General features: G+C 44.8%; 1 protein-coding gene across 1 annotated transcript; it reads left to right on the top strand.

Moving 5' to 3' along the window:
• The first annotated feature begins 1,190 nt into the window (after positions 1–1,190).
• MINAR1 (membrane integral NOTCH2 associated receptor 1) lies at positions 1,191–19,673 on the top strand. Its single transcript, XM_071568821.1, has 4 exons — positions 1,191–1,331; positions 7,980–10,335; positions 11,802–12,056; positions 15,901–19,673. The coding sequence occupies exons 2-4, from the start codon at positions 8,026–8,028 to the stop codon at positions 16,096–16,098; spliced, it is 2,763 nt and encodes a 920-aa protein (XP_071424922.1). The 5' UTR covers positions 1,191–1,331; positions 7,980–8,025; the 3' UTR covers positions 16,099–19,673.
• Positions 19,674–21,658: the final 1,985 nt, after the last annotated feature.

Below are 21,658 nucleotides of genomic sequence, written 5' to 3'. Positions count from 1 at the left end.
ATGCATGACAAGCAGGGCAGCAGCAAGGGAAGAAGCAGTGCTCTGATGTAAGGTAAGCTCTTGCCAGCCCAGACTGGAAGCATGTGTGTCTTGGTGCTGCACGTGCACCACAGCACACCTGAGTTCGGGTCTCCCATGCTGTGCAGCCCACACAGCCCCTTGTGCTGGCATTCTAAACCACCAGACCCCATTCCTGTGAGGACCATCCCAACTGCCCAAGGGGAGTTCAGGTACCGTGGGCAGCTGTGCGGCACAGGGACCGTGCTTTGGTGGCCTTTGCACCCTGGGGGTGGTGGGTGTGCAAGGGTGGGCACTGGGGTGTCATCATAGAATTGTTCTGGTTGGAAAAGAGCTCTAAGATCATCAAACTGCTAACCCAGCATTGCCAAGTCCACCACTAAACCGTGTCCCTAAGTGCCACATCTCTACATCTTTTAAGGATCTCCAGGGATGGTGACTCCACCACCTCCCTGAGCAGCCTGTTCCAGCCTTCACCTTTCAGTGAAGAAATTTTTCCTAATATCCAGTCTAAACCTTCCCGGTGCAACTTGAGGCCGTTTCCTCTTGTGCTGTCGCTTGTTACCTGGGGAAAGAGACCGACCCACCACTTGACTATAACCTCCTTTCAGGTAGTTGTAAAGAGCGGTAAGGTCCTCCTTGGCCCTCCGGGCTGAACACCCCCGGCTCCCTCAGCCACTCCTCATCACACTGGTGCTCTCGATGTCCCCTTTGGGGAAGAGGCTCCTTTCCCACTGGCTCCCCATCTCCTGCACGCCTTTGCACCAGCCTGCGGGCGCTGTCCCCGCTGCCCGGACCGGGGTGCGGGAGGCAGGACAGCGGGGCTGCTCTTCTCTGCCCGGACCTGGATGCAGGGGAATGGCAGTACGGGGGGAGCTGGGCGCTACTCCCGGCTCCGAGGATATCATCACGCTAATGATAACAATAATAAGGATAACAGGTCAAGGCAGCGGAGGGGCGGTCCCCCCACAGGGGCCGGCGCTGCCGCAGCGCCCAGGGCCGGCCGGGGCAGCCCCGCCGCGGATGCGGGCGCGGGGGGCGGTGCGGCGGTGCGGCGAGGCTCGGCCTGTGCAGCCCCCTCCCTCCGTCCCGTCTCCCCTCCTTCTCTTCGCTCTCTCCTCCCCTCTCTCCTCTCGCTCCCTCCTCCCATGCCAACCTGCTGCCGCCTTTGTCAACGCAGCCTAGCGCTATGGCATCCTGTTGGGGCTTCAGGCTCGGGCTCTCCCTCCTCCCGGCAGGGAAGGGGCTGCTGCAGCGGCAGAGCCAGCCGTGACGGCCGCGCTCCCCGGGCCAGAGGCAGGTGGAGCCGCCAGGTGAGCCCCAGGTGCCGGGAGGGGGGCGCGGAGGTGCGAGCGGTGGGCTGGCAGAAAGGGGTGCCCAGGACAAGCGCTCCCCGCTCCCCAAGCCCTAGGGATGCTCTGGGCACCGGGGGTGCCGGGGAGTGGGTTCAGCACCGCCTCCCCCCGCCGGCTTGGGAAAAGGAGGTGTAATAAGTGCAGGTGAGAGACCTGCCTGAGCCCCTGTGGTCCCCACCGGTGGCCCGGGGTCCCATCTCTTTTCAGGCTCCCTGGGAAAGGACGGACTCTGACATCTTAAAACTCCATATGTGACTTTGGTAGCTCCACTTCAGTCCAACACAACAGGATCTGCCCGAGGACATGTGGAGGGGAGCAAGTAGGTGATCACCGAGCTGGGTCCTCGGAGCACCCAAGCCCCATGCAGGGAGCCTGGAGGGATGGTGAGCGGTAGGGATGGGAAGCTGAACCCACCAGGGCGAGGGAGCATTGAGGTCCGGGGTGGCAGTGAGGTTGTTATAGGTTTGTTATGCAAAAATCCAGGTTGCCTACAGATGGGATAAATTGCTCACATTTAATTCAATTAGACCTTTTTTGTGTTTGTCTGTCAGTGTTTGCAATGGTGTTTCCTTAGGCAAAAATTTCCGGGAAAAATGTGACTTGGATTTGCTCTAATAATGTATTGGGAGGACAGTGTTTGTCTGTATGGGCCAAGAGTTGGCAAAGAATAACCAAGACGGTATGATGCAGTAATAATTCAAGTAATTTATTGCATAGTTTTAGAATGATTGTTTGCACTTTTCCAGATCATAGAGATACCTTAACCCGGATTGCATAACTGAACCATGCAAATAATCAGCCTAATGTTACTTTGCAAGAAAAATCAATTGCAAACCTTGTTCGACTTGAGCCCTGACACGTCTGTGAGGGTTTTGTGCCTTTATCCACAAGTTACGCGTTAATTTCTGCACTCAGATCCTTTAAAAACTGCTGAATTGTAGGGGCTGGGTTGGCTGAAGTGTCCAGAGTCCTGTAATAGCAGAGCCTTCCTCTGTTAAGGAGCTGGGTTTGTAAAGCGCGGTTTTCCAGGGCTCATTCAGATAAGATAAGAGCCAGAAAACAGCAACTTCTTCCAGCTGTAGCCTCAGCGACCCCCGGTGAACCGCGGGCAGGTTGGCGGTGGGATGCCCGGGAGTGTGCAAAGCGTGCGTTGTCCCTGTGCTGAACAGCAGCGAGCTGCTGGCGAGAGCGGCTGCACAAGCACCGTGAGCTCTCAGGCTGCAGGCTTTCGTTCCTTTGGGCTCTGAAGGAGTGAATAAAAGCCACACCAGCAGGGCAGGGGGCCAAAATCAGCTCGTGCCTGCCCCAGGGACCGGAGCCCACCCTGCTCCTGCACAGAGCAGTCTGGAGAAGCCAGCCTGTGTCAGGCTCTTCCTGGAGGACTTTGCAATGAGAGGCGGAGAGAAACAATTGCCATCGCGCGGCCAGGGCTCCAAAGTGCGCTTTTCAGTTTTCTTTTTAATGAGCAGCAGAAGGCTGGAGGGGGGAGGAGTAGGAATAATAAGGTGTGCGGAAACGGGCATTGTTTTCCTGAGTGCTGGCTCCCGAGTGTGTGTGCGTTGGAAGCCAGATGGGGTTCGAGGTCCCCATTCCTTTGTCAGAAATTTTAAATGTTTTGACAGAGAAATGGATTTGTGAGTATGGGAGAAAACAAAACCTGAATGCCATCTGAATGGGTTACGTGTTTCATGCGAGGTGAGCATTGCCTGCCTTGTTTTATAGTATCTGGTGTTGGGGAAGACAGGCTGAATGATTTATGAGCTCAAGTTAATAGTAAAACAGCATATCACAGGCTCTGTATTAATGTTCTTCTGTGCTGAAGTAGCTGGCTCTTTCTGAGGGAATTTATGCAAGGATCGCTCGCTGTGTCTGCCATCACTGTAATGGCATTCTAGGGTGGCCTGTTAGTCACCGTGGGGGGAAGCAAAACAAGAATGCTGTTTCCCTCTCGACTCCAACAGTCACATCTGTGTAGTAACTGCACCTGCTGTGGATATTGGGAAATGGGGAGAGCAAATGTCAGAGGCAAAAAGAACAGGGAAGGAAATGAAGGAGGAAATAAGAAAGGAAGATAACGTGGTCTGTCTGCCAGTGACTGTGATTTAGGCTTGTGCAGGGCACCTTGCCACCCCTCAGCTGCTCAGGGAAGTTGAGTGGAAAGGACTTTCTCCTGAATCCTGTACTGGGGCTTATCTGCTCCAGTGTGCATGGCCCTTAAACCATTTGGTAGGGCAGGGTTTGGGCTGAAGGTGTCACAGGGAAAGCAGCTTGGTGACTGAGGAGTAGTACCAATGTAATTAATTCCTGTGGATGGTGAATTTATAGGGTAGTCAGGAGGCGTGGGAACCATCCCTGCCTCAGTGCTGATTTGGAAGGTGGTGAGGAGGGAAAGTGCATTCTGGCTTTTCTCCAGGAAAGCAAGCTGCATGAAAGAGGCTGCAGGTTCCCCTGGTCTGGAGAACCACAGGGGAGAGGTTTTACAGAGACTGGATTCCTAAAGACACCAGAAAATAGAACAGTATATTCCCTTTGTGCAGCAGAAAACTCCACTGGGGATGGATGCCGCAATCGTAATATTCTTGGAGTTCTCCTCTAGTGACTGAATATAGTGGGTTAATGGTAAGATGAGAGTTTAGTTCATTGCTTTTGGTGCAGGGCAAAAAAGCATTGATTTGTGGTGAGTCTGGAGCTCATCTGCGTGCAAGGAGAGTCAGACCCCATCGACTGGCTGTGCAATATGATGCTGTACAAGTCCATGCTGGGATATAATTGTGCTATTAGAGTCAAATGTTGGGAAGCTGAGTCAAAGCAACCCTCCCAGTGTTACTATAACAAAACCATTAAGGATGAAATGTTAAGTGGCTCCTTTGGCCAAAGACGATCTTGCTGAAGATAAATAAGCTAGATCCTGTCCCTGTGTCTGATTAGCTCCACGTCTCTGGAGACCAAAGGTGAGCTGAGGAGGGCGGCTGAAGGCTGCATGTGGCTGCTGGTAGGGAGGGTAAGGCATGAGGACGTTGGTGGAATTGAGGCCATCTGAGGAGACCCTGTGCTACTGCTCTTGCTGTGGGTGCTTTTATTCGTTTTGCTGCTTTTGACTGATTCGTGACCCTGTACCCTCTTTAAGAGGCCTTCCTGTGCTTATTTCAGAGCTCTGCATTTATGTGCCACATCCAGGTCTATTCTGGTCCTGCTTTGAGAGATAATGAATGAATGTGGATATAACAGCTGAGATGGTGCATAGCCAAGTGCTTGGCTCCTGGGATGTGGCAGCTCCTGGAGTGACTTGCCAAGAGGCACCTGTCTCTGTCGCAGGCTGTTAGGAGGCTTGACAAGAGACAAAGTAGCTTAATGTGCCACAACAAATTTTGGCATCAGGTTTTTACATCCCTGGCCCAGGAAACAAGATTTCAAGGCCCTTATATATTATCCTTATGGAGTAGTGCATCCTGTTCTTCATGGCCTGAATGTGTTGATGCTCTGCTAGCAACGTTTCTGATGCTCTGGCACAAGGGAGCACCCATTTCCATGCACAGGCTAAAGCCCAGAGGTACCTTTCACACCTGAAGTGCTCTCACACCAGAAATCTGTTTGTGAACTGCCAAGGGTTGAAGAGGAAATTATTCTAACTCCAAGCTAGCTTTCTTTTCCTCAAGGCCTATACCTGATTTTGCAACCTGCCTTTTCAATTCCCACCTCCCGTACCTGAGGCGCAGTTGAGTGAACTTGCTGAATTCCCACGTCAGCAGGTTCATCTCTCTCCTGGTCAACCTCATCTCAAAGCCTCTGTCACCTCCCTGTCTTCTCACAGCTGACTGCCACCTCCCAGGCTTGGGGCTGGGAGCACAAGGTCAGGACTGAACTAAACCAGATCTAGCAGAGCTCTCCTGCTTGGGTTCTGTGCATCAGAGCTGCTGCCTTACTGTTTGGGTATGGGCTGTGGTCCCCAAACTAAGGCTCCTTTTTGGTGCTAGATACAAGCTGCATGAGACTTGGGGCATGCAGAAGGGCTTCTACTTAAGGAACTTGTCAGCACTCAGCAGCTTTGAAAATCAGTCTGCACTGAAGTTATACCAGATTCATAGGATTTAGAAATCTGAATTGAAGTTAAAATCTCAGATGGGAGGGTACGCTAAGAATGGCTGGGTACAAAGCAAAAAAATTCAAGAAACTATACCTAGGATATCCTTACTGAGATGAGAGAATAAAGACAGAAAGATGGGGAACAAAATGGGTTGATAGTTTTGAAAAATACATTAGCACAAACTGACTACTTTTGTTATTTAGCAAGAGTGTGAATGGGGAGAAGGCCGGGCACTGGGAGGCCGGTGTGGGGAGTGTAGATGTGCATCAGGCTGTGAAAATGCGTATCCAGGTGAGGTTTTTTTTAGAAACTGTGAAGTTACAAATGGGAGGAGATAGTTGCTTTTGCTGGTATTCATCCTGGAGGTGCCAAAAGGCATATTTTCAGTCTTGTCCCACATGGCAGATTTATAACATGCAGAAAATTGACTTGTGATGCCAGTCCCCTGGCAGCTGGGAATGTCTCTGAGCCCCACATGTGAAGGTTGCTCTGGGAGGGCTTGGTGGCCTTGGTGGCAGGTAGAACAATTTGGACCTTGGGGGTGTCATTGTCTAATGGTGACATGTCAGAGAAATACAAAGGCAAGCTGTGAAAAAGGCTGTGCCTCAGAACACACACAGCTGATAGAAAGAAAAGGGATACAAACACCCTCCTCTAGCCTTTAGCATTACGTTTTGGAGCTGAGCACTGTACAGTAAAACATTTTTTCTCTTTTGTCAGCTGGCAGAAGAGTTGTACTGTTATGCATAATACAGGAGCTTTGAAAGCAAACATGCATGTGGTGGAGGTGTTGGAAAATCCCTATAGCCATTGGTTTCTGAGAGTTGTGTTTACAATCACAGAAATACATTCATGCTGCTGCTGCTCAGCTTCTGATCACACAGAGTAGAAAGATGCTACTTAAATAAATATCCAAGACTGTGTGGAGACTTGTTTCATATTCTTATAGGCAACCAGGTGGCTTTCTGTCATCCCTCTGGAAGATGCTACTGTGGTGTTTTGCTATGAAAGCTGAAGTACTCTGGCTTCTGACACGGATAGTTGATTGCCAGTATGTAATGTAAGGGCAAGATGAAAGGCTACAAGAGACAAAACAGAAAACAGGAGCCCTCTATTCCTGGAGTGGTGCTCCTGAGGGTTTTGGCTGGGAGATGACTTTTTAAATGGGTAATAATAAACATTGAAATGTTGACTTCTTTGCTTTGCCATTTGGGTGGATATTCAGCACTTGATGGAGATGGAGAGGCTAATTCCAGTGGTCATCTAAGGGTAGGACTAAATGGGGGAAGATACCATACCTTTTTGGGAAAGGGAAAATATTTTTGTCATTTCTATCAGGAAGAATAACAAAGACAGAGTGACCAAACATAGGAATTGGCAGACTGCAATATCCCATGCTCTGTCTTTCCTAGTAGCCAGCAGCAGAGACACCGACAAGGATATTCACAATAGACAGATGAAAAATCATCACCATCCTTTCCTAATAATAACTAGAGGTTAATTTCAACTGTGAGAGTGCAGGGGTTTATATCCTTCCCAAGATGTTTGCAAGTGTTAGCTGTGTTTCTTTGAGCTGTTCCTGTTATCCACATAAATGTGCAGATTTTGCTCTCCATCTCTGCCCTGTCATTTTGGGATGGTGAATGGAGATGCACTCCTGGGTTTCTCTGGAAGCACATCGATGAAGAGGATATTCTCTGTCCTTGATATTTCTCAGTCTTCAAATCCACCCTGATTGGCAGTTAGCCCTCTAGCATATGCTGGATTGGTTTCAAGGTTCAGTGGAATTTTTTTTTGTTTAGCTCTATCCGTTCTTTGGTAATTTTTGCATTTTATAGCTGAAATGGGGTTCACACAGACTTTTCATGTGGGGCCTGGCAACTTTTCTATTCCAGAGTCATAAACTTAGGAAAAAGCATTTCTGGAAAAGAAGTCAAAGTGTCTGAAGGAGATAATTCAGAGTAGAGGAGAAAATAGTGATTTAAAATAAGCAAGATGATAATTATGTGCTTAGATAACTTCTGAAAACGTGTCAGAAGTTTATTGGAAGAAAATCTTCCTGAGAGCCATTTGCATTCAAATATGAAAACAGCTGGGGTTGTCATGGTGCAGTAGATCACCTCTGGTTAGGCCAGGGCTAGAATTATTGCCAAGCAATTTGATGTGTCTGTGCTTTGAACATCTCACATGTTGGTAAAAAATTTTGTGAAAGCCCCATAGCAAGCAAGCTGGGATTGTATATCTGCCCTTAGTTCAGCCCTTCCAAAGCTTCTGCTGTTTATTCACTTGGTTGCTTTAGTAGACATGGGCATAAATGAGCCTCCTTGGATAAAATCCTCATTCCATTTAAGTATTGATTTCATCGATGCTAGGATTACAGCCTGGAGTTTGGAACATGAGGATGGGTTATAAAAGCAAGCCCTAGACTGCATGGCTGGGGAGCCAGGCTCCATCTGGGGCTGAATTACAAGGTCCTGGGTATTATCTGTGGGTGACTTACAATCTTTTTTGTGTTGCTGTAGAAGTGGAACGCAGTTTCCAGGCTAAACAACGAAATACGCTTAAGCCATGGATTCCAGCCAGGAATCCTCACTCTTCCTGGTGAAGATATTGGAGGAGCTGGACACAAAGCAGAATACTGTTTCTTACCAAGATCTTTGCAAGTCCCTGTGTGCAAGGTTTGACTTATCCCAGTTGGCCAAGCTCAGAAGTGTGTTGTTTTACACTGCTTGCCTGGATCCTAATTTCCCAGCGACTTTGTTCAAAGACAAAATGAGATGCACTGTAAACAATCAGCAATCAAAGAAAATCATGGTTGCAGCAGATATAGTAACAATATTCAACCTCATACAAATGAATGGGGGAGTGGCCAAGGAGAAGCTTCCAGTTGCAAGGCATAAAGTGAAGAAGAAAGAGTCCTTTGAGTCCTGTAGGTCTGACACAGAAATCTGCAATATGGCAGACTGTGTGCCCGACTGTGTGCCCAACTGTGAGCTGAATGACCAGGAGTTTAACCGGGGCTTTCCAGTCAGAAGGTCTTCAAAATGCAGAAAAATGGACTGCAAAGACTGCCAACAGTTTGTCCCTTCATCAGAACCCAACTTTTTGCTTGGTGTTAATAAGGACATGAAGGGCCGGGCTGCCTCTCTGGACAGGCTGCAGGCACTGGCATCCTACTCCATTGCCACGTCGCCACCATGTGAGATGCAGAGTACATACTTCCCCATGAACATTGAAAATGAATCTATTTCAGACCAGGATTCCTTGCCTATAAGTGCAGGCATAAAAGAAACTTTCATTTCAAGTGACGAGCCTTTCATGATGCAGTCGTGTGTCCAGAAAAGAAATATATTCAAAGAAGATTTTCATAATCTGATTACTATATCTCCCAACTTAATACCATCCAACAAAACGCCAGAAGATGGACGCAGAGAGCCTCAGAACAGGAAAGAAAGCTCTAAGCAGACTTTCTTCAACCACAGCTTTGAAATGCCGTACAGCAGCCAGTACTTGAATCCAGTTTATTCTCCTATACCAGACAAAAGGCGAGTGAAGCATGAAAGTTTAGATGATCTTCAAGCTTCAACGTATTTTGGCCCAACTACTGTTCTTGGACCCCAGGACACTAAAAAGTGGACTGGAAAGCCAACCAAGCAAACTGCCTGGCCAGCTAAAAGCTGGAGTTTAAATACTGAGGAGGTGCCTGACTTTGAACGATCCTTTTTTAATAGGAAACAGTCTGAAGAGAAACCACGATACCAGAGTTCCAGCAACCCATCTCCAAACTTTCCTTCAGTTGACAGACATCAGTCCTACCTAAATGTGAAGGATCAGCAACCAATCATGCAGGCAAACTATGCTATGAAACCAAATGGACATAAACCTAAGGAAATTCCTTCCATTCTAGATGTGGATAAACATGAGCCAGTCAAAAAATTTAAGGATAAAAGCATTAATTGTACTTCTGTCCAGATCTTAAGCATTGACAGGACCATGAGTGTTGGGACACAAACGGAGCAGCAAGTTCTGGACCACAAGAAATGCAAGGACTTGTGTGCAGCAGGCCAAGCCAAGTATGGCGAGCGACACTCTCTTAAACAGTCAGATGATGACTCTGAAATTGTGAGTGATGACATCAGTGACATTTTTCGGTTTTTGGATGACATGAGTATCAGTGGCTCCACAGGAGTGATGCAGTCTTCATGCTACAACAGCACTGGTTCCTTGTCTCAGGTGCATAAATCAGACTGTGAGAGTTCACCTGAGCACAATTTGACTAAGATCTCCAATGGGAGTGCCTGTAACAAAATGGATAAAGTGGTCCGAGCAGACATCAGTAACACAGATGATGAACTGAAAACGAGTGTCTGCAAATTGGTCTTGAGAATTGGGGAAATAGAGAAGAAACTGGAATCTCTCTCAGGTGTCCGAGAAGAAATCTCTCAAGTCCTGGGAAAATTAAGCAAGCTGGATCAAAAAATCCAGCAGCCAGAGAAGGTCAGCGTGCAAATAGATCTCAATTCTTTGACAAGTGAGGCTGGATCAGATGAGAGTAACTCCCCACAGATATTTCAGTGCCACAGTACTCCTCATGGAGGCAAACTGGAGAATAATCCAGAATGGTGTTGTTCAGATGCCAGTGGAAGTAATAGCGAGAGTCTTCGAGTAAAAGCCTTAAAAAAAAGTTTGTTTACTAGGAGGTCATCAAGATCATTAACAGAAGAAAACAGTGCAACTGAATCCAAAATAGCAAGTATTTCAAACTCTCCGCGAGATTGGAGAGCTATTACTTACACCAACAAAGTTGGCATTACGGAGGAGGAAATGAAAGAGAGAGATGGAGGAGAAAATAAGGATTGGCACAGGAAATCTAAAGAGGTAATTTCAACTTTAACTCACATAATAAGGGCTTAAAAAATTTAGTTGTGAATGTCTTCCATATTCATCACAAGCCTCAGGGTCTGACAATATTTTGCCCTGCCATGTTATGCCTGTCATTATTGTTATCATAATTGAGTGGTTTTATACCTATATGTTTTTGCTTGGCAGCTGCAAAATTACCAAGTTGCTCCTTAAAAGCTTCACTTTTTTGAAGAAGGAGGGGGGTAATGTGGGTGACATGTTTGGAACATGATGGTATTCTTCATCATTAGTGACAATACAAGGAGGCCTGCCAATTACCTTATGAAGAGGGTGTGGGGAAAAATTATATTCTCTAGTGGTTGTTTTAGAAGGGCTATTTTGAAATTGAATTGTGACCACTTTTATCAGAGAAGCATGTGCATACTTAAAAGCCAACAAAATGGATTCATGGATTTAAATCCCTCAAAAAAAAAGTGTGCCATGAGATGCTCACTGTAGTTATGTTCTCTCTGTCCAATTTTTCATGGTCCTTTAAATGAGTCTTATGCCTCCCATCATGGAACTGCAGCTGTGGTTTTAGTTTCTTTGGTCAGGAAAACTCTGCCCATCCTCCCAACAGCTGCCCACTGCCCTACTCACAGATCACATGGATATCATGGCTGCCCTTGTGCTGGACTTGGTAGCTGCTTAGTTGAAACTGCACAGTGTGGGTGCTTGTTTCTGTTTCATGAACAGTGAGGAGGGTTGGGGGTCGTGAAGCTCCCTTGTCAATTGTAACCACATGATGTGCATGCTGTATCTCCTTATGTTGGGGAATGAGAGCAGAGAAGGGTTGAGAAAGGAGAGGGAGAGGTTTGATGGAAATAAGTGCAGTTGGGTGAACAAGAAACCATGGGTTCTTACTAGACTGCAGAAGGGGAAGGTTACCCTTAGTAAGCCCAAACCTTGGCTTTTCTGTACATTGCTCTGATCAGGATGACATGTTGACTTAGAAAGTCCCTTCCTCACTCCTGCAGTGGACTGTGGCTGACACTGGATGGTACCATGGATGGTGAGGCACCAAGGGTGTGCTAGCTGAGGTCTTCCCTCAAGACTGCTTCATGCTAAGATTTGGTCTGGAAACAAAAACCCAGAAGCCTGCATGTGTCTTCCAGCCTTTGCAGATCATTTTGGCTTCTCTGGATATCAGGGCCATTTTCAGAATAGTTTTATGATCTATAAGCAGTACAAACCCTAAATTTCCTCTTCTGCATCAGCATAGTGTTTGTGTTTTAGTAAGCATGGAGTTATTTATGTAAAGTACCTCTTTGGTCTGGTTGTGAAAAGAAGGCAGGCAAATGGGTTAAGGGCATCCAAAACCTTTGTCCTAGCTGGTAAATTTTTTGTCATATGATGATACTGAAAGGAATATCTCTGTCCTTTGTGTTTAACTCCCTCATAGTTCTGTTTTTTCTCTCAAATTCTTTTGAACCCTATTGCAGGCAGACAAGCAATATGAAATTCCACAGCCACATAGACTCTCTAAACAACCAAAAGATGCTTTCTTGATTGAACAAGTCTTTAGTCCTCATCCATACCCTGCATCACTGAAGTCACACATGAAAAGCAACCCACTCTACACAGACATGAGGTTGACAGAGCTGGCTGAAGTGAAACGGGCCCAGCCGTCATGGACAATAGAGGAATACACGAGGAATTCAGGGGATAAAGGCAAGATTGCAGCATTGGATCTACAAGTGAGTCCCATTTGTTTAATTTGGCTGGCTTGTTTGCAGATGGATGTTGCCAGAATATGCATTTAAGAAGGGATTTGGACAGCTCAGGAAGGAGCTATGCAGTGTGGAGTTTCTAATCTTGCAGATCCCTATCCATCCTGGCCAGGGACAACGAAGAACATGGATGTTTCATGCTGAATGATGATCCTTGAAAGGTTGATGCTCCCAGCTAATTCTGCAATGTAGAGATGTCTACTAAGCCATTGTGGTTTTAGTAGCTCCAAAGAAGAGTTGGGATATAAAGGAGTGCAGAGTTGAATCAGTCCCTAACTGCAGAAAGGCAGAGTGATGCAGGAGCTGGAATTGCTGCTTTTTCCTCTGTCTATGTTCTCTCTGAAACATTCAGAGACTTGTAGTGTTAGAGTTTTTTTCCATTTTACTAGTAATATGAGACATAAAATACTTGTAGAAGATGTTCAATCCCATGACTGGTTTTGAAACACATCACCGTTGCAACTTTGAAGTGGCTGCTGGAAATCAGCCAGGCAACTAATGTTGTGTCTTGTTTGCATTTTGGTTCAGCTTGTAAGCGTGCAGGCTGTTGTGCAACAAGCACAGCACAGCAACTTACTGGGAGACAAATTCAAATTTTGGATTTAAATTTTCCCAAACTGTGTTGTATTTGAAGTCATAAACCTGAAATAAAATGAGCACCTGCATTGGATACCCTGTCTAGTCTGATAAACACAAGACATCTTCTAGGAAGGAAGTTATCTGGGCAGAGGTTTAAAGAGGAAGCCTAAGGAATGACATCCAAATGTGTAAAGACTAAAGAAATGTTGCATTATTTGGTCTTGAAGATCTGTTACATAATGAAGTCCACTCTGATGCACAGATCACTGTGTGTTATTTTGTCAGTAGATTGTGGAGGCAGTGGGGAATCTGGTGCTGACCTCAGGCATTTTGGGCTCCTTGCACATGTGTGTGTGTCCCAGAGCAGAGCAGGCTGCCCCCCGTTAGCTACAGGCTTGTCAGTGGTTGGGATGCACTGACCTGCAGCTCAGGGCGTGTCAGCCCTGCAGCAGCTCTGGGTCCAGCAGTCTCTGGACTGCAGCTGTGCCCAAGTAGGGAGCCTACTTGTCCACAGCTCCTCTGCCAGGGAAAGTGGCATGCAAGAGCCTGAGACTTGCTGCTCTATGCCAGCCCTCAATGGCTCAGTGCTGAGGTACCTAATCCAGCTCCAAACCCATCAGACTAAGCTCTAGGAAGGCATCCTAGATCCTGTGAGGAAGACTTGCATAGACCAAGTCTCAGGACTCATGCCATGCCTCACGACTTCAAATTGGCTGGTTTGGAGTTAAAACCATTACCCACACAGTGCAACTCCTAGGAGTGTTTGTGCAGGAGTTTGTGCACAATAAATTCACCTCCTTGCTTGGCTCATGCAAACTTCCCTGTCATTGCCAGCCTCTGCTTCTTGCTGTGGCTAAAAAGCACTCGGAGAGAAATCAAGCAGCACAAGGACCAGGCTGCATATTGCCTCAGCTTTCTGCTGCTTTTTGGCTCTTAAAAGCTTTAGAGGGCTAATTAAATTCCTAACCCTGGTATTGCAGACTGCATGCTAGAGTAGGAATAGGTTGGAAGAAGTTCCTCTGCAGCAGACAGTCACAAAGCATCCCTTACCTGCTGTGCGAGGCAATAAGCGAGGTGATATTTGGAAGCAAAGCTCCTCTGGGAGAAGTGTTCTCCATCTGCTCCTCACAGGGCTGTTTGGTTCTCTCTAAGTAGACCTGCATGACTGTGAGGAAACCAGAGAAATCGGCTTATTGCCACCATTTATCTTTAGGATAAAGGTGATAGAACTTTACTGGTTTGATTCTCTCCCTCCAAAAAGACTGCCAGAATTGCATTTACCCCGCAAAGCCCATGTCTAGACTTTATAATGGAGCTTACTGACAAACTTGAAAAATAGACACAGACTGATGAGTGGGGGTTTTTTCCCAGTGATTAAGTTTATTAGAACTGAAAGTAAATACATTATGCCTTAATGAACATTCCTACGTCTGGCAATGAAATGGGAAAGGAAGCTGATTAACAGTAATGGGCCTTTTTAATAATGCATCTTCCTTCTGAAGCAGTTAAAAGGTCAATGCCACAGCAGAGAGGTCCAAAACTGCAATTTCCTTGAAGCATACTATGGCTATTTTGGGTTTTTTTCTAACTTGGTTTGCTAAAATTTCTCCTGGAGCTTGACAGTCTTCTGGGTTTTCCTTCAAAAAAAGAAATTGCAAAACTAGTCAGGCCAAAGCTCGTCCCAGGTGTGAGCTGTGTGTGAGATTCATTGCTGTGCTGTGTGTATGATGATCCACTGGGATGAAACAGTGTCAGGCTGTTTTCTGATGCCTTCAGAGATGAGATTGCTGATTTTTTTCAGAAGGCTGGAACAGGTCATTCGGAGCACAGATGGTAAAATTACAGATGTGTCTGATGGTCTCTGTTTCAGCATACTAACACTATCATAGAGGTCTCCATTAAATGATAATAAAACTATTGCAGTTTTCATTGTTTATTTCTGGAGTAGCTATAAAATCACTTCTAGTAGTTCTGTACATAAAGCAAACACTGCTATCAGGCAATGCAAAGTTTCGGGCAGTAGCTCATGGCCACAAAATCTGAATTAGTCAATTAAAGGCTTACTCAAATCCCTCCCAAGTCAGCTGGAGTTTCTTTGCAGGATCCAACAAGCTTTGGATCCAGATTGTTGTATGCACAGAAATGGTGTGTTAGGGTATTTTCACTGAAACATTTTTATGAGGAATCTTTCTCATTTTTAAAATAGGAAATAGCCTTGTGGAGCCCCAGATGTAGGAGACAGCTTTGAGGAAACACTATAATTTTTCAAAATGTTCTTTTAGATTTATTCCTTTCTGCTGGTAGGTGCCTAGTGTTTGGGTTTCCCCAGTTTTCCCCCTGTTTTCCTCTAACACAAAGGTTAAAGGGGAAAAACCAAGCAAGGTGAAAATGAAAAGCTTGAAGAGCTCATAAATACTTAGGAATATAAAACTAAAAGATTAAAAAAGGGAAATAGATAATTTAGGTGGAGATACTGATAAAGTTCTCCAGGTTGCCTTTCATTTTTTCATTTTTGTGACTATTGGATTCCTTCACCTTTTTTTTTTTTTTTTTGGCACCTGTGTGAAATGGGAGAGCAAAGTCTTCATGGAAACTCCCTTGGAATCCCACTCTGTGAAGTGCTCAGCACTCACTGCCTGTGGTTGTGTAGTGCCAGGCTTGTACAAAGGGCTGGTGTCCCAAGGCACTTCCATTCCAGGGGGAGGTCTGCAAATTGCCCCTTCAGCAGGACTGGGTGTTGGATGGGGTTGGGAAATCACACCCTACAAGCAAGTCATGGTAGCAAAATTAGAGTTGTCTTTATAAAACAGAGTGCATGATGAGCATATGTTAAGAGCCCTTCTCATCAGCAGAGCTTTAATAATTTAAAAATTATTAACAGTAACAGGCCAGTCCTTGCTGACATCTCTGCTGTCTCACAGATTAAAGAGATTTTATTTAAATACCATCTAAGATGACGAAGTTTCCGGCAAAGCAGAGGTATGTGGCAGATTTTGCAGCAGAATCTTACTGCTGCAGGAGTTTATTTTTTGCAGTATTTTGTTACCACTTGTGTCAGCTTTGTGGAATTGGGACCAGGAATTAAAGGGATGTGAGAAGTGGCAATAACCCACTTTATCCTGACATAAGACCCAGGTGCAATTGGGAGGTCTTCAGGCACATCTGCTTTCTTTCTTTGTTTTATTAATGACAGATCCCAGACAATTAACAACTATTTCCTTTCAATTTTTAGACTCAAGAATCCTTAAACCCAAACAACTTAGAATACTGGATGGAAGACATTTATACTCCTGGCTATGATTCCTTATTAAAACGAAAGGAAGCCGAGTTCAGAAGAGCAAAGGTTTGCAAGATCGCTGCCCTGATCGCAGCAGCAGCTTGTACTGTTATTCTGGTCATTGTAGTTCCCATTTGCACAATGAAATCCTGAACCTGTGGACGGACCTATGACTCCCAGCCACGTGTATCTCAGATAGCTCATGCTGTGTGTCAAATGTCTGATGGCAAAACTGTAAGGAGTTTGCTAAGGAACAATTCTGAGGATATCATGATGGAAAGCGCTGTAAATGAAGGCAAAACACAAAATAACTAGAGAAACATTTTTGGAAAAGTCTAATTTTAAATAACAGACTGTGTGGTGAAGTTAATGGGAACTTGGTTCAATTTTTATGCATTTTCAAAAGTGCAATATTTTTTTTCCTAAAGAAACGATATAATGTTTTACAGTATGAGAGACTGATGAGAATCCAGGCAAAAGAGGAAGGTTTATCTGAGCTATGTTGCATTTAATGGAGACGTGAGTACATGGAGATAGCACTGTATAGAAGGGAATGTTCTATATGCATTACATCGGGGAGCTAGGAAACTCTTAAAGCTCTCTACAATGTAGAAAACTCTGAATGTATTGTATTTATTTTATAGTATTTATGTATTTCATGATCATTTGATTGAAAGCAGACTGTGTAGCTGTGAACAGAGTTCATTCATATGTTCAGATTAAAAAGGGCTCTTTGTATTTGGTCTTGCCCTAAGACCCACTCTATCATCACTGAGTACTTAGATAAGTGCAATGTGCTGCAGACCAAAAAGATTATGTTTTAAAGCAATCACAAGAGGTTTCAGTTGCTTGTGTTGAATAACATTTGCATAGAGCTGGCAAGCTTGCCTTGCCAAAACGGTATTCTTTACCTCTGCAGACAGTGAAATTGTCTCAATTTCACTCCTGCCAGCAAGCAAAGCTGGCAAATCAAAGCAACGTTCTGTTAAAGTTCTTGGAAATGTAATCTGAACAGTTATAATTTTTTTTCTTGAAGTCTTTGTGCCTTTTTTAGACTGTAGATTAAATAGAACTGTTTAATTTTTTTGCTATTTTAAGCCCATAACATAAATCACAGCATAATGGGTACTAATGGAGGTTCTTTTCCCGCAAGCCTTCTATACAGTTCCGAGTGCTCCTCAAGCAGCAGGGCTGGTGGTTACTGAGCACTTATATTAAGGGCACAATTTTTCAACACTAGTAGAAACTTGCTGTTGATGCAATGCATTTGGGGAGATCTTTTGCTTCCCTCTTGCTAATGTACTTAAGGATACTGGTTGACTTTACCAGACAGCAAGCAGTCTGTATCCTATGAGAAATGTCCATTTGATGCTTTATCCCAAATGCAAATAGCAGGTTATATGGAATTCTCAAGTTAGGACAGAGATTGTCTGTCATGGTTAGTGAAAGCAAATACCCAGGCAGTATTACTCTTCTGTCAAGTATAGATGGGGGAGGGGAGGAGGAAAGTATTTTCAGGAAATAATGTGATCTTGCTGGTCCTCTAAGGGAAAGGAAATTCTTTTAGTGAATGCTCTTTATATGTAGGGTAATTTGGTTTCTTCAGAAGCAGCCTCCTTACACGATGACACAGCAGCTAGAAAAGCACTGAATGCTCCTTTCTCTGGCTCTCTGGGATATGCTGCACTCACTGTTTGTTTCTGACTGGTTTAAAAAAAGTATTGAGGAAGGGTGTGTGGGAGGCAAAGGCTTTGTTGTGACTTTAGATGTGTCAGTTCTTTCCTGCAGCTGGAGAGCTGTTTATGCACTGCTCATGCACTGTGTTTTATTTAGGGATAGGTGATCCCTGAGACTGTTGATCTATTAGAAAATAAATGTAAGCACAGGGTTGGGTGTCCTGTCAGCAAATAGTGGACAAGAGTAAGCCCCCAGACAAAATCTGTGCCTGCCTGGCCTGAATCCTGACCCAAATTCTGTAGCTTTGGCCCATTCTTAATACCAAGATAATTTCTCTTTCCTCCCAGGTGCTGCAGGATGGAGTCACAACAGGGAGGGAGCAATTCACACTGTCTATTTTAGGCTGCCTTTGGTTATGGTATGATTCAGAGCACCTGAGTACAGGAGCTCCGGATCCATGTGTAGTAAATATAGACAGGTAGAGAAACCTCTGGGGATGATTCAGACCTGCCAGCAAGATATCTAATATTAGATATGTGAAAATTATCTGGGAGACACTGCAGTTTATCTTATGCACAATTTAGGTTGATTGTATATATAACAAACAGGTAATGTCAGAAAGCCCTTTGACACCCCTTCTTGGCCAGTGATAGCAGCATGGGGTGCTGTTGGAAGGAGTAGTGCTGCCCTGGGGTGATACAGTGTCAGTCCCCCATCTGCACACATGGGCAGTAACAAGCCCATCAGAGGGGCAGGGTGAGAGGAGATGGACACTGGGCAGATCCCCTGCCTTCACCAGCCCCTTGCAATAGCCATGAGTGGTCTGACCCTGCTGCTCCCAGCCCCACATCAGTAGCACTTTCTCCAGGGCATCTCAGTAATCTGACTTCAGAAAATATCTGACTATCTAAGGGGAGATACGAGAAGAGTGCAGATGATCACAGGTTTTATCTGTGCAGGGATTTTTTGTCTGTGCAGCTCATCCAGCTGGCACCAGATGAGTCTTTGCATTAGAGATGCTCACAATCCTGGGAAGGGTTTTGCAGGTTATGGAGCTGTGGGTGACATGAAGCTGTCCCAGCCCAACCCCTTCAGCATCCCAAGCATCCATGCTGCTCCTAATTTATTGAGGTGCTTTTGCCTATCCTTACTTTGCACAAGCAGCCAGTGACACCCACCTCCATTGGGGCAGTGGTTTCCTTACACACCAGACCATGGTTTGTCATGAATTCCTTCTGGAGGCTGGATTCAGCTCCTGCAGACTCTGGTCCATGGTGGCAGGGGCCTGAGGGAAGCTGGGAGAGCAGAGCCCAGCTCTCTTCCTCCCTGCTCTGCAAATACCTCTGTGAGCTGCTGTCTTGCTGTCTCCTCCACTCCCTGGCTGCCTCTGCATGGCACCACTGGGATGTGCATCCCTAGGCATTCCCAGTGGGGTTTGCATCTGGAACAGCGCCCTTCTCAAAACAGGCCAGGAGATGGAGCGATGGGATGCTGCAGCTGGAGGAAAGCAGCTGGGGAAGGAGGGACCCTGCAGTTCTGAACAGAGTGTACAAACTGGGTGAAATCCTGACATATTAACCTGCAAGAATATTGTGATCAATCTTGTGAACCAGTTACCAACTAGAATACACTGTATACTATATGATAGACTTTTGTATAAAAAAGATAAAATTAAAGCTATAGGTACATTGTAATCCTTGGTGTGATTGAAAAAAGTGTCCTAGACTGTATTACTTAATTAAAATAATGATGAGCATATTGAACTGTTTTTCGTATTTATGCCTTATAAACTTGATATATTACACATGGTAAAATGAAACTGCAAGAACTAGAAGAAAAGCTACTCCATTTTGGGGGCAAATCCCATTTGCTTTTCCTAAAAAAAGAGTATTGCTTGAAATGAGCTTAATAAATCATGTGTGCAGAAGAGCAAGAGGAGGATATGTCCCCAAATGACTTTTTAGGATTTTTTTTTAATGGGGCTTTGGTTAATGTACTATGTAATTATTTTATTTTATATTGTTATTGTACAATGTTGCCTTTTGGTTCATTTAAATATAACACCAAATAAACTTGAAAATTATAGCATCCTAAGTTTTAATGAAACGGTTATAATAATTTATTACTCCATTGCTTTTCCTGTTTTTTTTTTTCCCAGGGACATCAAGATAGCTATAGGATGTGAGTGTCTCAGTGTTAGATAACTAAGCAGCCTATCTAGTTGTTGGCAGAATTGCTAATGGATTTCTCAGTTGTGAAATAATAAGATGGCAGAAGATAAAGAAAAATGAGTTTGTTGGGTTTCTTTTAAAAGCTCCTTTGCATCACGTTGTCTCGGCTTCTGAGATTAGCTCCTGACACTAATCATAATATTTCATTTTATAGGTTATTTAGTGACTGAGTTTTGCCATATCAACTGTTTTAACAAGGTCATGACTAATATTTTGGTAGCTGTTTGACTTACATATTTATGCAACCACTATCCCTTTTAAGTCAGTTCTATAGATAAGTATTTATAGTCACCTGTGAACAGGCAATCAGTCTGCCTAGGATCTCTGTATGAGTTTAATCTGCTGCTTTTGAGTTGTTAATTGCAAAACCCGGTTGTCTTAAAATACCAGGTGTTGGAACACAAGTAGAGCTGAGTCTACCTCTGAAGGTAATCCAGCAACAGAGATTGAAGAGGGCATATATAAACAATGAGCAATGACATGAAAACATAATAATGTGAGATCTCGATTTCCTTCTCTCTTCTTCATAACCTTTAATGCGTTGCTTTAGGAGTTTTGGTCAGGATGAGGAGTGCCAAGTGCTCTCTGGAGGGCTGGACCACCAGCTCCAACCTTGGGTGCTCACATGTTGTAAGTCATGCTGCATCATGGGACTCCTTGGGAGGGACCGTAAGTCACAATTGGTTTCAGTTCTGGAGATGGTAGCATAGGTTTGCATCAATTTAAGGTTTTTCTCTTGTACCCATCAAATCCAGAAGCTTACAGGTAGATGTGCCCTTTCAATTTTTACATTACAGCATGAATCCAGGAGCAGGAACATTCATAAAAATGCTAAATGGGACCAGATTGATGTCAAAAAATCCTAAGCATTCTGGCATAGCATTCCTCAGTCATGAAACTGCCTATATCAGATATATAGATCTCATCTGGGTCATTGCTGTGCTAGAAGATGGAGCAGCTGCCAGGCTTCTGTGGTCACTGTGTCCCAAGGTAGAAGAAAACTTCTATACTTTGTGCTATATTGGCAACCAAGACCCAGCCCCATGAGCTCTGTGCTACTTTGAATGTATCACTCACAGCAATCAATTATACTGGTTGAATAAAATCTTTATTTCTTATCTAGCTGTGGTGAATGGCTCTGTCTTTTGCACAAATGAGTCACAAGCAAAACACTGGATCTCAGGGCCATATACTGCCCCATGAGGAGTTCCTGTGTCCATCCCATTGAATCTGCACATGGAAGAGGAGATAGGAGGCGGTACCCTGTCTGTAGTAGTGTGCTACTATTGAAAGGAAAGGTCAGTTTCATGGGTGTGCACTTTTGGACAAGGGACGCAGCTGTGGAAGAAATTAGGAAGGTGAGATACTTCCTTTAGTTTTATTTTTTCTTTGCTATCTTTTCAGGAAAGAATGTTGTATCCTGTAAAGTGCAGCTCTGCTAGTAGTTCTCCAACAAACTTGTCTGCTTTGGACAACCTCTGCTACTGGACCACTCAATGTCTTGCAAGCTGCTACTTATGATTTTCACTTAGATACTGGAGCAAAATCTTCAAACAAGAAAGAAACAGGCTGTCAGCAGCCAAACTCCTCCCATTAGTAAGTTCCCTTTGATTTTATTTATGTTCTTCAATATAGTACAAACTGTGTGTAGGAGAGCCATGAAGCTCTTCCAAAAGCAACGGTATATTTAAACCTTCCAAACAGCAGTAGACAGATTTTCAAGGAAGACTAGATTCTGGTCCTGGATAACCCCAGCACAAGAAAGCAACTGTGCTTGGATTGTGTATAGTACCACACGGCACTGC

This window comes from Pithys albifrons, chromosome 13 (assembly GCF_047495875.1).
Source record: "Pithys albifrons albifrons isolate INPA30051 chromosome 13, PitAlb_v1, whole genome shotgun sequence".
Lineage (NCBI taxonomy): Eukaryota > Metazoa > Chordata > Aves > Passeriformes > Thamnophilidae > Pithys > Pithys albifrons.
The sequence above is the reverse complement of the archived record's forward strand: the minus strand, read 5'-3'. Positions and strand labels throughout refer to the sequence as shown.

Coding starts and splice junctions, on each gene's coding strand:
- MINAR1 (XM_071568821.1), top strand. CDS start 8,026: ATGGATTCCAGCCAGGAATCCTCACTCTTCCTGGTGAAGATATTGGAG. Junction 10,336..11,801: donor GGCACAGGAAATCTAAAGAG/GTAATTTCAACT, acceptor ACCCTATTGCAG/GCAGACAAGCAATATGAAAT. Junction 12,057..15,900: donor TTGCAGCATTGGATCTACAA/GTGAGTCCCATT, acceptor TTCAATTTTTAG/ACTCAAGAATCCTTAAACCC.